This window comes from Gymnoscopelus braueri (assembly GCF_963280865.1).
Source record: "Gymnoscopelus braueri genome assembly, chromosome: 4".
Lineage (NCBI taxonomy): Eukaryota > Metazoa > Chordata > Actinopteri > Myctophiformes > Myctophidae > Gymnoscopelus > Gymnoscopelus braueri.
In genome coordinates, this window is record NC_137605.1 from 30,971,952 (window position 1) to 30,986,556 (window position 14,605).

Sequence of the window (14,605 nt, forward strand, 5' to 3'; positions counted from 1 at the left end):
GCAGGAGCAAGAAAGTGAACATGAAAACAACAGTTGGTAATGATTAAAAAGTGTGTTTGAGAAGGCATTTCAAACACTCCTCAGATCCTCTAACTGGGTGCTGCCCATGGGTCCTGGCAGCAAAAGCCTGGTCACCTTTTTTATTTTGCTTAGACTTGCTGGGCAGCCAACTCTGCTCTGCCTTCAGGATCTGGCGAGTAGGTAATTAACCACTTAAGCTTGTTATCGTCATACGATGAAAATAGCCGATCTACAAACTCGCATCGCATCGTATTGTGACATTGTTGTGAGCTTGTCGAGCCGCTCAATAGTGGCGTACAGCGTGTATAAATTAAGCAGATAGGCTTAGGCTATTTTTGAGAATTATAACGACATGCCCAAAATAGGGACGCCTGAGTGTAACGTGGTTAAAAGGTCTGAAAATTAGCTTGGCATCAGACCATGCGACGCCTTTTAAAGCCATCAGTAAAATCTAAAATTGATCTTCAAATAAACAGGCCGCCACTATAGTGAGGCTAGGACTACTGTGATCCTGTCTCATGGATAGATGAATAAATGAATATAAACTGCTGATTCATTAAGCTGATAGATTTGCAAAGATAGATAAACAAACAAATAACTGAAAATATATACTGTAGTATAGCTACTTTTTAATGCAGTTGGGGAATATCTACTGTGTCCATTGCTCCATTATGGTTACAGACAGTCTCTGATCTCCCTGGGCTTTACCACTGATATCAACAGATTGTGTTGCAGCAGGCATCGAGCCTGCCAGCACTGTTGATGGGTGTAATTCTCATGGATCACAGGGGCCCTTATTAAAACTTAGTTTTCTGAGTCCTGGAGGCTTTCTGATTTGACATGCTCCCAAATCCAACACAAAAGACCTTTTCACTTCACTCATTGTTTTTCTTTTACTATCTCCCTCAAGATGGGATGAGAACAAAATACCTCATTCATGACTAGTGTAGACAGACAGCAGATAAACTATTTCTATACATAATCTACAATACTATTGTAGATTATTTTCCTTTAATTTTACAGTGATTTTACAGTGATTGGTAACGACACCCAGGCGTGAAATAACGCAAAAATACAGGTTTTCACAGGTTTTAAGGATTGTGACACTCCCTCAACACATAACTGACAACCTACAACATACAGTAATAATGTACGAAAAGTTGCCAAAAACATCATTCACCCCCACCAGTCATATTTACCCTCTCTTTCCCCTAGTTCATGTGGAGTCAAACGACAGCCTGTGGCAGTGTTCTAGAACAGACTGGGTCTTGTTAGGTTCTTGCCACCGGTACATCTGCTGAGCCTTGGCTCACCGTTCTTCACACTCGGTGCTCTTACAGGCTGTTCTGACCCGTACCCCTGTGTATGTTTGTCCTACAGAACCTGTCTGTCATCACGGGACCCGTACTGCATGTGGTTGAAATCAGGAAGCTGTGCTACGGTCTCTCCTGGCTTCAAGTAAGTGAAAAGACGTGCACACGCGCGCACACACACACACTCTCGCACACACACACACACACTCGCATGTTAGATAGACTAATTTTTTAGTGGTGCTAGCCACTCCAAGGAGTGACTTTGTCTGTGTGTGTGTGTGTCTGTCTGTCTGTGTGTCTGTGTGTATGAGCACGGCCCCTCTGTATGTTTGAGCACAGCCTCAACAGCTGCGGCTGATTGCAACACAAAGACGCAACCAGTTACACTAATTACACACACACACACACACATACACACACACACACACACACACACACACACACACACACACCTTTGAGTAAAAATACTTAAAATGAGTAAAAATACTTAAAATGAGTAAAAATACTTAAAATGAGTAAAAATACTTAAATATTAGTAAAGATACTTTAAAGTTCCTAAACTGAGTAAAAATACTTAAAATGAGTAAAAATACTTAAATCGAGTAAAAATTAAAAGATGTTAAAATGAGTCAAAACACGTAAAAATCAGTAAAAACATTTTAAAGTACTTAAAATTAGTAAAAATACTTTGAAGTCATCAAAGTCTGTAAAAAGTAACTAACGAAATGAACTCATGAAAGGCACCACTCTCTTCACACTGGGTGTGATTTTTATATTTACTCATGGATTTAACCTCAGCAAAACGCATACATGATTTTAGACACAGTAAACAAAGTTGTAACTCAGAAATGAGTTGGCAACCGGTATCATGGGAAAGTAATTTTACATCTCAGGCTGCTGCTTGAATGAGTTGTTCAGCACTATTCAGATAAACTGGCCTTGCATTACACTACTGCTGTGTACTCTAGATAATCAATATCTAATCTAGAGTTTGATTTGGCTGCAGTATCAACATGATGAATATGGATCTCTGCAAATGCCATCACAGGAAAATGCAGAGTGTCATATTTAACTCTGAATGTGTAACAATGGACTCTTTTCGGGTCCATTTTTTACACATTGAGTAAAATGAACAATGCATTTTAATGTGAAAGCACCAGTGTGCCATCTCGATCTCCATCTCCTCTCATATCATGCATTCAGCACAGGACTTGCTGGCAGACATGCAGCGCACATGGAATCGCTTGGGAATTAAACACTGTTCAGTCCAACAGAAAGCCATCGATCAAAAAAAAGAACCTCTGCCCGCATAATTTACTTATCCATTTGTATGAACTGGAAGGGAGCCATTTGACACTTAGAGATATTGTCCCTGGTGACATTACTGTGGGTGTGTGTATTCCTGTGTGTGCACATGCTTCTGCACAAGTAAAAAGCGAATCAATGCCATTCTGCTTTCCCTCCATTCTTAACCGCATACGTGCCTCCATTCTCTCTTTCTAACCCCCCATCCTCCTCTTTTTGTCTCTGTCATTCTCTCTCTCCTTCCCTTTACCCAGTCCATTTCATGAAATCAAATGTAATGTCATGAAATCAAAAGTAATGTTCGACTGTGTGGCTTTCAATCACACAGCGGTGCACCACACTGTCTGCTAAATGGGATGGAGAGATGGATAAATGGACGGAAGGGAAGGGTAGAGCAGAAGGAGGAGAGGCGTTAATGGCACTATTTTCTTCTCCTACATTGCCGCCTGACAGTCTAGGCCTCTGCCTCTCCCTCCATGGTTGATATATGGCTACTCCTAAATCACTTTAACGTAGTTATTGTTTTATTTTTTATTTTGTACGCCTGTGGACACAGGTTGTAAACTGAGTGTGTAGTGGTCTGTCGAATGACATTCCAGCAAACTCGAGCTGGATATTGGTTGCACGCTGGTGTCATGCACCGAAAATAGCCGATCTACAAGCTCCCATCACGATGGGCTGCGACACGGGAGCTTGTAGATCGGCTATTTTTCTATATGTATGTGTAACCAAGTATATCAAGCCCTTCTTGTCCACTATCAACTGGATGGAAAAGGATTATCATGGCTGCTGGATGCGTAGGCATTATTGCATATCACTCTGATTGGCCAATGACCACCTGTTTATTTTTAATGTTTAATTATGGATATGTATTACTATCCATAATAACTTTTTTTTTTAATAAATTTTTTGGAGTCTGTGTTTTCTGTGGGTGTGTGTACTATATGTGCATCTGTCTACCTGTTCATCTGTCTACCTGTGTGTGTGTGTGTGTGTGTGTGTGTGTGTGTGTGTGTGTGTGTGTGTGTGCGCGCGCGCGCGCATGCATATGCTCACAAGGGTGTGCACGTACACACACATGCGCGCGCTCGTGTGTGGGTGTCTGTTTGCGAGAGCGTTTGCACACACTGGGAATGTGGCCACATGCTGGCGATGTACTGAGTGGCTATGTGAAGTTTGATTTATGAGCCAATGTTTGTCAGGCAGGACAGTGGCATGCTGGAAACCAATGGACTAGAACCTGAGAGAGATTGACCACACTATTCTGCTGGCCATGCCGCCTGCCTCTGTCCACTAGGGAGAGAGGGGAGGGGCCATCAAAAGGAGGGGCGGGTGAGAATGAAACATGGAGAGCAATAGTAAGATGGAGAAACAGGAAGCTAAGGAAGGAGACAGAATAAGAGGATTGGACAAAAAGTAAACTGTGCAATAAAGGAAGAGACAGAAGGAAGAAGGAGGCTGAGGGAGACGTAAAGAGATGGAGAGGCTGAAAGAAGGCAAGAGAAAAGAAGGGGGGTCCTGAAAGGAAAGAGGTGAAGAAAGAATCAAGGGAGAGAAAGAGAAAGGAATGGTGTCAGGAGGCAGTCTTGGCAGAGCTTGGCTCCAGGCACAGCAGCTCATGAAGTCAGTAAGGGGGATGGACTACAAATAACCAGGGACCTCCTTCTCTTTCCTTTGTGTCTGTATCTTTATATTTCCCTCTGTTTCTCACCCTCCTTGTCTCTTTCTCTCTCTTTCACCTCTCTCACTCACTCAAACTATCATTCTCTCCTCTGCTTTCTACCTCACCCAGAGGTGGCATAAATTGTTGACTGACTTGACCCAAAGAGGCATTTTCCACTGCGTGTTCTCGCTCGCTCGCTCGCTCTCTCTTTCTCTCGCTTTCTCTTTCTCTCGCTCTCTCTTTCTATCGCTCTCTTTTTCTCTTTCTCTCGCTCTCTCTTTCTCTCTTTCTCTCTTGCTCTCTGTGTGTGTGGCTCTAGCTCTCCTGCTGCCCCCGCCCCCCCCCCCTTGTCCCTGGGGAGCATGGTGTGCCAGGAAGGCTACACTTTTCCTCCTCCTTCCTCTGAACAAAATGAACCTTGGAATAGAAAGGGACTAACGCTACTGTGTGGCTGATATATGCAGTAACACCTGGCCTGGGTCACCTGGGTGTGACTACACACCTGTTGATTAATGCAGACCCCCACACACATTCAGGGAGCTTCTGTCTGGACAGTTACATCTGCGCTTCCCTGTCTTAAAAGTAAATTAATGAAAGGACATTACTGAGTGCTGGCTGTTTTCTTGTTTTTATTCTGAGAATCATGAGAAGCAAGGATTATTTTATGTTCTGTACAGAAGGAATGTGCACACGTGAGCATACTGAACTCACGCTTGTATTGGAGTGTTCATGTGTCTTTCTGACCCTTTTATTGCACATGCAGTCGATGCAATGTGTGGGAGGTTCATTGGCATTGATGTAATTGTGTGCTGCTCAGCTAAGGGGGCACTCGCTCAATGGTGCGTCAGTGCCATCTCATTACTTATGGAAGAGATGCGTCTGGATGCGTTCGGGTCTTTGATTTCTGATTGACTCCAAGGTGAAAGATGATGCGTCCATTGCAGCAAGAACAGGGTGTCATTTGTAGACACATTTTCGCAGCTACAGCGGAAAATATAAATCAAAGGCTGTCAAGCTAATTTTCCCATTCAATAAGAAACACGAGTTAAGCAACAAATGAAGGAATATGAATATTTCTTTGGTAGGAACATAGCACATACGTTGTGAGCTTGGCATCAGAAGGAACAATTTGACAAAGAACATCTGGCATTGTTCAGTGCATTCAGATAAAAGTTGGCCCAAAGATATGTATCAACAACGCTGTAAAACACACACACACACAAACACTCGCTTTCCTTTCTCAATTCCATAAACGGTACAGTTGATGATTACAAAATTATCTGGGCTTGGCACAATAATGGATAATGGAACCACAAAAGACACAGACACCCTGACCTCAGCCAGACACAAAAAAGAGGATTAAATTTGGTTTCAGTACACACATATAGTACATAAACTCACAACCCCCTTTCCTGTAAACAAAAACAAATTTAAAAAGTCTCCAACGCAGTAAATTAAGAGGCCAATAGGATCAAATGGATTGATGCAAATATAAAGTGAGATGTTTTGTGTGTGTGTGTGTGTGTGTCTCTTCCTTTCTCTCCAGGGGCGGGTTTGAACAGGATGTGGAGGACGGCTACCTCCAGTACCCTGACACCTGCCATGGTATGGTTTAAACACAATTGTATTTACTACGACTCTCAGCCACACGCGTCCAATGAAGGCTCTCACAGAATAAGTTATTGAGTTTGTACGTTAATGGATTCCCGTGTCTGAAAGAAAGAAGACTTAAGTGATTGGCGTTCTAACAAATTGTAATGCAGTATTTCAGTGCATTCATTTCGCTGTCTCAGCAAGGGCAGCGGCTGAGTTCACACTGAAGGAGTTAGGAGATTAATTTTGCCCGCCTCCATTCACAAACCCCTACAGGAAAACTGTTCCCATTTTCCCTGTGTTAATTAAGCAGTAATTGCTCATACTCTGGTTTGATTATGTAGTTAGTAACAAAGTGGTCTTTTTTTTATTTATTTCTCTATACATGTGACCAGGAACGCAAAGGACAGGAGAAAATTCAAGAAAGCATTCTCCCATTGGAAATGAATGGAAGTTATTGGCCTCTCAATTATTCCCAGAATAATGTTTTTATTTATCTCATTCTTTTCCAGACATCCTGGCAACCACACGGAGACAAAACACAGCAGCCGATTCAGCGTATGGTCAGTAACCTTAACCTTCTACTGTACCATTTAGCTGTTTCAGCAGTCTCAGATTCCTGGTTACCACATAGTTCAAGGGGATTGAAGTTATGCTTAGTTGCACGCCAGTGTCATGCACCGAAAATAGCCGATCTACAAGCTCCCAACAAGTCACGGTGCAACTCATTGTGAGCTTGTAGATCTGCTAGCTTTTGTGTGCCACAACCCGCACGCAACCAATTATAAATCAGGCCTTATTGTACCATGCTCAATACAGCAGGTAGCAACATTGCAGGCAGTGAAATTCTTGTGTGCTACACATCTTGGGTTAAGTAGTAGATGACCCTTGGTAATATATGATACACTGAAATGGGTGCCAGGGGAGCCAAGCAGTTAAACATGCTGTCATGTAACCATAATGTGCCCGAAAACATTCAATGTATCCATCAACAATCATGAGTCCTGTCAGAGGACTTGACACTGATCCCCCCACTACCTCCCTCCATAGTCTGTCTCTCTGAAGACCATCAGCTAACTGCCGGAAAAATATAAATGTGTATGTTTTTGCTGCTGGTTTACAACCGAATGGGGCCAGAGCGGCTTTTGTGTGGCAGGAGACCAGTCCCCCATGCCACCTCTCTCTCACTCGAGCAGACAGCTTAAACATTGGAGCTATTGTCCGGAGCAGTGGTAGCATCACTCTTTTGACAGGCCTGTAGCTATGGTGGCCAGGCTGCCTAATGCCCTGTATCGGGAGGGATCATCATCCATGTCACGTCCCATTACTCCACTGGCCAGACACTGAGACCCCGTATTAGCCCTGGAACGGGAATGCAATGTCATTGGCTTGCCATAAGAAGGGTGAGAGCGAGGCTGTGTTAGTAAACAATTTTAAAGGGAAACTATCAGATTTTTTTACATCTCCATTTGTTTTATGACTAATGTTCCATTTGCGACCATCAAATGTTGCAGTTTTTTGTGTCTCTGAAAAAAAACATTTAAGTTGTGTTCAAAAGTTCACCCCAGTGATGTCACTAGGGTTTGGCGTCCCAATAGCCAAGTGGTTAGGGTGCATACCACATGACAAAATGCCCTGATCATCGAGTCCCTGGTTTGATTCAAATTCCGAAACATGTATTGCATGTCATTCCCTACTCTCTCTCCGCATCTCTTTCTTCTGTCACTATCGAATAAAGGCTTGAAAATATTTTTTTAGGTCCGCTAGTACTACTACAACAAATCTCTTCTGCAAAAATAGACGATCTAAAAGCTCACAACATGTTGCGATGCAATCTGAGCTTGTCGATCTGCTATTTTTGCTGAATGTTCACCCGACTATGTTCACATCAACAGTGTGACAGTGCCCCTTTAAGGCTACCATTCCAATAAAAAGTTAAGTCAGTTGCTGAGAGAGGGAAACTAATGCTTTTCTACTCTGTTACCCTGTAGGGGAGCTAATGGTGATGGTTTATCCAGCCCAGTGATTAGCATCATCACTGTTGCGCAGAGCAATCCATCCAACATCTCGCCCAGTCTCTCTCCATCTCCCAACAGAGAGCCATTCTGTCTGTTGGTGGCTTAGCACCAGACCTCCACAGTCCCATAGTCCCTCAATGCTCCTGTGTACCCTCCCTGCTGAAGGAGTTACCACTCATTGGGTAGCAAGGCTTAATGAAGCAACCCTGCCGCTTAATCCCATGGAGCTCCCACCATCCCCATGCTTGCTTGCATTGTTTGAAGTTCTCCATACACAGCCAGATTTTCCATTTTTTCACTTTGTCTGAATTAAACAAAAAGACCTTTTAAGCCTTCACACTGAAGATCAATTATCAGCTTTCCTGGACGATAAAACACCCATATGCTGAACAAAGCTGCTATGGTACCTGCGGCTCCATTCCCCCGATCGGGAGCACGCCAAGGGCGGGACGCTCCCTTTCATCTTCTCCCTCGTCGCCAAACAATCCTGGCCTGTAGAGAGAAGGGTGTGAGACAGAACCTCATCTCTGTAGGTAATCAAATGCCTCTCTGTTGCGTAACATGCCTTCTTTGTACTTCTTTTTTCTCTGCAGTCACGGAGGAGAAACAATATCAACCCACACAAATGCACTGGGACACAAACACAAACATGATAAATTGAGCGAATATTAAAGTCCTGGAGCTATTGTCCAGTGCACTAAGGCCCAGGTCTCCCTTGTGTGCCGCTTTAATTTGCCTGGCACAGATGGCGCACTGACAGGGCACCTTATTCAGAGCGAAAGCTGTCAACTGGCACAGAGAGATGGAGAGAGAAATAGCCCTTTCGCCTCCAGTCTGGGCAGGCACTCTTCAGTATGCTAACATTATGGTTGGCTTATTAGTGGGAAAGCCCAAGCCAATTGCCGTATGATGCAGATCAAACTTCAAGGACAAACGCTGACTGAAGAGCGCACTCCCCTGATGCGAATGTGTGTCGTGAAAATAAATATGTTTGATAATACAAGGCAGAAACCCAGCAGGTTTCTTGCCGTATGCGTAAAGTAATCACAGAAATTGGCTGTTATCATGTTTTCTGTAAGCGGTTTGCCATTGACTATAATATTTTTGACCTGAGAGCAAAATGGCTGCCGTATGAATCAATCCAGTTGACCTAGATGTTGCCTGTAAAAAAGCTTTGATGAAATAGTGGAAAAAGAGGTTTGGTAAATACTATCACCTAGCCAGGTGGTACTAGTATCTATTTCCACCTATCTGTGAAAACACTTACCACAGTGGAGCAGGCACGGAGGACATTTTAACAATGGTAGAAGTCGATCTGCACTGGAAGGCTCATTCATACAGGGTCCAGCCAGCTGGACCAAAGCCTACCAACAAAAGGGGGATTTGCTATAAAATAGACTGGAGCACCAGTGACTACAGATTCCTCAGTGCTTCAGTAACAAACAAAAGGCAGCAAAGTTCGGAAAACTTGCAGCCAGCAGTCTATTCAAATCATAACGGCATTGAGCATTCTTATTTTTTCCTCAAAGGATTTTTGCTGCCTGCAGCTATTTGAAAAGTTACAAAGCCCTTTGCAAGGTTTTTTATGTAGATACAGCATGCAATGTAATTGCAAATGTAACATTAGACTAGACTGTTTTTTGGTGTCATCGTTTAAAGGTTGTGAAGTATTTTCTGTCACAAACGTGGTAATGGGTCCACTACTGTAAGCTCTTGCAGTAGAGTTCACCTGGGAAAATAAACCAAATCAAAACCATGAAATCAGTTTTGTGGAGAGACTGATAAGGTGCATTGTTGAGCTGATAAAATGACATAATGTAGCAACCATAGAGAAGAGAGTCCCAGTTTGTTTATAAATGACTATTTTGCGCTCTATGCACTTGTCACTTTTCCTCACTGTCATGAAGGGGAGCTCTCTGCTTAGTCGTTGACAGCTTTGACTGTAATCTTTTCCACACTGGGATTGATCTGGGGTAAAAAAAGACTTGATATTTTACAAAATTACTTGTTGTAATTTCACATTGCACTAATTGATCATTTTGTTGCCCCTCCTCCCCCTCACTACAACTACAGGGAAGACCACACCCACAAGCGCCAGCACAACCTATCAGGGGGCGGCATTCCCAAAGGAGGCAGGTGACCCTGAAAGAGGTACAGGTCCTGATGGCCCTCCCCCAGTTGGGGAACAGGGGTCACCTGACTCGGAGCCAATCAGTGTGGAGATGGAGGGTAAGGGGGTGGGGTGTCTGTTCTTGCTTAATTCTGACCTGCAGAGGATTGCACTGCTGGGCCCTAGAAGCTTCACTGTACACTTCTAACCAGGCTGACAACTAACACCCGCTGTTGAAAGTTAAAGATTGTATTTCACTGTGAGAGAACATCACACCTTTTCAGCAGCATGCTACCACCATATGAACCACCCTGTGTATCCAGAGTGATGCCCCTCAGCGGTATTCATTGTTTGCAATGATTGCTATCTGGAGTCCAGAAAAAGAAAAGCAAAGCTTGATCTGTGGTGTTGAGGAGGACAAGTTGTTGACCTCACATGGAAGTATGCAAGCTAAAAATGGGATGTTCTTCCAGCAGTGAAATAACACTTGAAGTACTTCACTAACATCTCAAGTCTGAGTTATAACTTGGTTGCACATCGTGTCGCACAACTACAGTACGTATAAATCAGGCGTAACTCTCCAGATTAAACGATCTCTTTGTAAAAAGCATTAAGCTTTGGTTAGCTGTTTTACCCATACACTTCATTAGTTTTGCTTAATCTCCAATCGGACGTGACATGATTGATAATTGCCCAGTCAGCTTACCAAAGATTTAAAGCACTTTGTGATAAGGCTGAAAGGTGCTGCAAGATAAACAGTAGATAACATCACAGACCACTACGCTTAGCAGAAAGATATTGATGGCATAAGAAACAGAAGCATTCCAAAAGGCTTGCTGACGGTTAAGAAATTGCCGTTCATGTACATTCCATCTTAAATCTACAGTAGATGTGCTTAGATAAGCAGCTAGGAGTTTAGAAGATTTAATCACGTAAATAGATCCTGCATTGGATCTAATAAAGCCCTCAAGTCAAACTGAACATGCAAGTGCAAACAAATGTGCATCCGCACGCCCTCATGTTATTTCTTGGCTTGCCTCATCTTATTTGGCTCGTCAATGCACAAATGCCCTTCCTGTTCCCCGGCATGTTTCCAACCTTCAAGACGCATGCCACGGAAGTGGACACTCTGTCTTCTCTTCTCGTGCTGTCTACATTCACATGTTACATTTAGCTTTTAACTTGAAGGTTCTATCCAGTGAAACTTCCAATTACCGAGCAGGTTCTGTGTCTTGTTAAGCACACTGCAACTGGACAGACACATTTACCATTGAGGGGATTGAACCTGCTGCCATTTTGCTAACCACAAAAAAAGTAATGTCCATACAGTATTGCTCCTTTAGTGGAACCATGAATATCCAGTCATACCTAAACACTCTTACATTATGTCTTCCTTCGTCACTGGCTTCCTCTGGCACCGTGTTGAGTCCATAAATCCTGAGCTAGCGAGGCTTCCATTCAGTGTCTGTGACTGCAATGATGAGCCACTCAGACTCAAATGAGAAAAACCCTGTAACAGATAAATAACCAGCAGGGGCCTGGGACAGCGAGTCAGCCGATGGCGAGGAGGAAGGATGTAATTGAAACTAGAGCAATGCGATTGACTTCAGCCAATGTCGTTGCTGCTGCAGCTTGAGTCTGGAGAGCAGTGGAAAACAGGAGCTATGGTGGAAGAAACAGTGGCACAGATCTATTCTTTACCTCCAGTGCCGTTTCTTTATCTCTAGTTACAGTATCTCTTAGTACGTAGCTACAAATACTTAATTAGTGTGGTTGCCCTAACAGGGCAACCAGACTATAGTAATAGATGAACTTTATTCTTTATTCTAGATAAACTTTATTTTGGCACGCTATTTCTCCCACATTGAATTTTTCCCAATTTTGTGCCATATGTCAAAATCACCGGCTTCATCGGGACTCCGGGGCTTGTAGAGATAGGCTGTATAGTTTAATTGATATTGATTTATTAGTGCATTAAATTTCCCCATCCACTTTAATGGGAAAATGAAAAAACTCCCATTCAAGTATTTTTATCTCATAAACCGTAAGGGCTACAGTTACAAGACTTGGAGGGGAGGTTCATAATTTAGTGCGAAATTATTAAAAAAATAATTACACCAGTCAGCCTCATGGTGGCGCTATAACAACCCACTTTACGTTTTGGCCTATAACTCTTGAACCGTATGTCGTAAAATATTTTCCCCTAGATTCCTTGGGTCATGACGCAACTCCCCATATATGCCACGCCCATTTGCGTCAGGATGGATTTTCCGCCATTTAGAATTTTCTTCAAAACACACTTTTAGCTCCTCCTCCCACGTATTTTATCCAAATTTCACAAAAATTGGAACACATGATCTCTGGACCCTAGCGATAAACATATCCATACTATAGTCCTTACCGTTCGTCCGTAATCGGCTTCCAAAGTTAGTGGGAGGGGCCCGTTTTACAAAGAATGCCAAAAATCACGAACGAAACGTCCAATCAATCCCAAATTTGAATCACATGTCGAGGTTGGTTTACTCAACGAAAGCATTTCCACTTTGATCCATAGGAGTCGCCACAAATACGCAAAATGTAACCGTTTGATGCAAAAACATGATTTGTGGGGGGATCTGTTCTCTCAAAAAGAAAAGCAAGTGATCTCAGGAGTGACATGACGATGTCATTGGCCCGCTACATGTGTGGGAGGGGCCTGTTTCTTTAGTGGGAGGGGCCTATTTCCTCAAATCAGAACGGCACGTGTCACGAACGCGGGATCCGATCGGCACCGAATTCTAATCGCATGTCGCGCGGCCTCCGACGGTATTCCTCCAGGCGGCCGCGACCGGCGTCGGCGCAACCACACTTTACAATTTCCCAGAATTGCGACGTGTCTAGTTAGATGTAGAAATAGAAATAAGGCAATTGACCGAAAATATATTGAAACTGATATGTAGAACCAATAACTGACTTATAACCAAACAATCGAGAAGCACGTTTTTTATATAATTTATATAATATATATATATAAAAGATTATTATAAAGAATCAACACAAATAAATTAGAATAGATTATATTTCTATCTATTTTATATTCGACTAAATCTATTAGTCTGACACTTAACCCTCTGTTATACTTTCTACAACGGTGCCGTACAAAAATAGTGAAAATAACAGATCTACAAGCTCACAAAAATCATTAATTAATTATAATCTAGGCAAGAGTTTGAAATAATCGTGAAATTGATTTGAAGTCATCTCACCCAGCCCTATGTAGAAAGTATATACGCATACATTATAATCACAAACTGTATACTGTACAGTACATCATATATACCATACATACTGTGTGATGGTTGAGTTCAGCATGGTAGCATCACACTGTAACAAACAGTTGGTCATATGTTCAATCCTCTACATATTGATGCGTCTTTGCCACAATATGCCGAACCCCAACCTACCAAATAGGCCAACCCTTCTGGTGAATTACTACATGAACTGTATATACAGTGTACTGTATGTGTTTTACAATGATGGGCAATGAAGAAACTTAATTATCGGAAGTTCATAATACTATGAGGTGGTAATTGAGTGTACTAAATTCCTCAAGAAATATTAAGAACTGTGTGAGGAATAGAGGAAATAATAGGAAAGTTGCATCCAGTTGATGTCAGGGCCAGGGGTTTAAATAACAATCACTAAGTTAAAAGAACAAAACCTGCCATAATCTTTAACACTATAAAAGTATATTTATTGAATTGTGGGGCCCTCGTCACCCCACTATTGACTTGGTTTACATAGTGACACAGGGAAGAGAGACAATGATACAAGGACTGACTGTACTGTATGTGATGTAAACATTTTTTTTTTTAGCTATAGACTAGTATAAGTAACAGATACAAATGCTGACTCCCAAGTAATACACAAGTCATGTCAAATCCCAAGACATTGTTCTATCTAGCACATACTGTACCTAAGCAGGTTTTTTTCCTATCCAAGGTGAAAGATAAACTCCAATATGTGTAGCTGCAGAGTGTTATGTAAACACCCTAAAAGGCAGGGCTAAGAAGAATAACACCAGCAGTCAGGTTATACTAAAACTGTCTTCATCAGGGGAATACACCCACCTCTCCATTGTGTGAAAAGGCAGACCTATGTGCTCACAGCACAATATTTACCAGACAATATTTACCAGACACGTGTTTTACATGTAAACTGATTTATTTCCTGTCCCACCTATGGTGAATTGACCTTTTCACTGTCAGATGAACTAGTGTCAGTGTGACCAAAGAGCCTAGGCTAACAGGTAATTTAGCTGACAAGCAAAGGGAGATGGATTAATAATGGAAGCAAGTGAAGCAGGCTCATTAAAATGCTGTAGGAGGAGCAGTGAGTGAACCCCAACTGAACCTTTTTCATGTTCATGTTGGTGTCCTTTGGGGGGGAATCGTTGCTAACAAGTTTTCTAAAGAGTTATTTATACCTCTGAAGACCTTGGCAAAACACTGCCTGCGTTATTTCCTTCCGAGGTATCGATTCCGTTCAGCTATTGTCTTCCCCCATTTAATTCTCAGTTTAAGACAAATGAATTCCTCTTTAC

The 14,605-nt window shown here is 42.4% G+C and overlaps 1 protein-coding gene across 2 annotated transcripts in view; it reads left to right on the top strand.

Moving 5' to 3' along the window:
* sema6cb (semaphorin 6Cb) overlaps window positions 1–14,605 on the top strand; it is a 134,080-nt gene that overhangs the window by 108,777 nt on the left and 10,698 nt on the right. Inside the window, exons 17-20 of one of the 2 annotated variants that reach the window (XM_080427438.1) lie at window positions 1,402–1,479; window positions 5,849–5,907; window positions 6,408–6,458; window positions 9,987–10,142. In XM_080427438.1, coding sequence (XP_080283564.1) covers window positions 1,402–1,479; window positions 5,849–5,907; window positions 6,408–6,458; window positions 9,987–10,142 — 344 coding nt within the window. The remainder of the gene's footprint in view (window positions 1–1,401; window positions 1,480–5,848; window positions 5,908–6,407; window positions 6,459–9,986; window positions 10,143–14,605) is intronic. The other variant, XM_080427439.1, reaches the window with a different exon arrangement.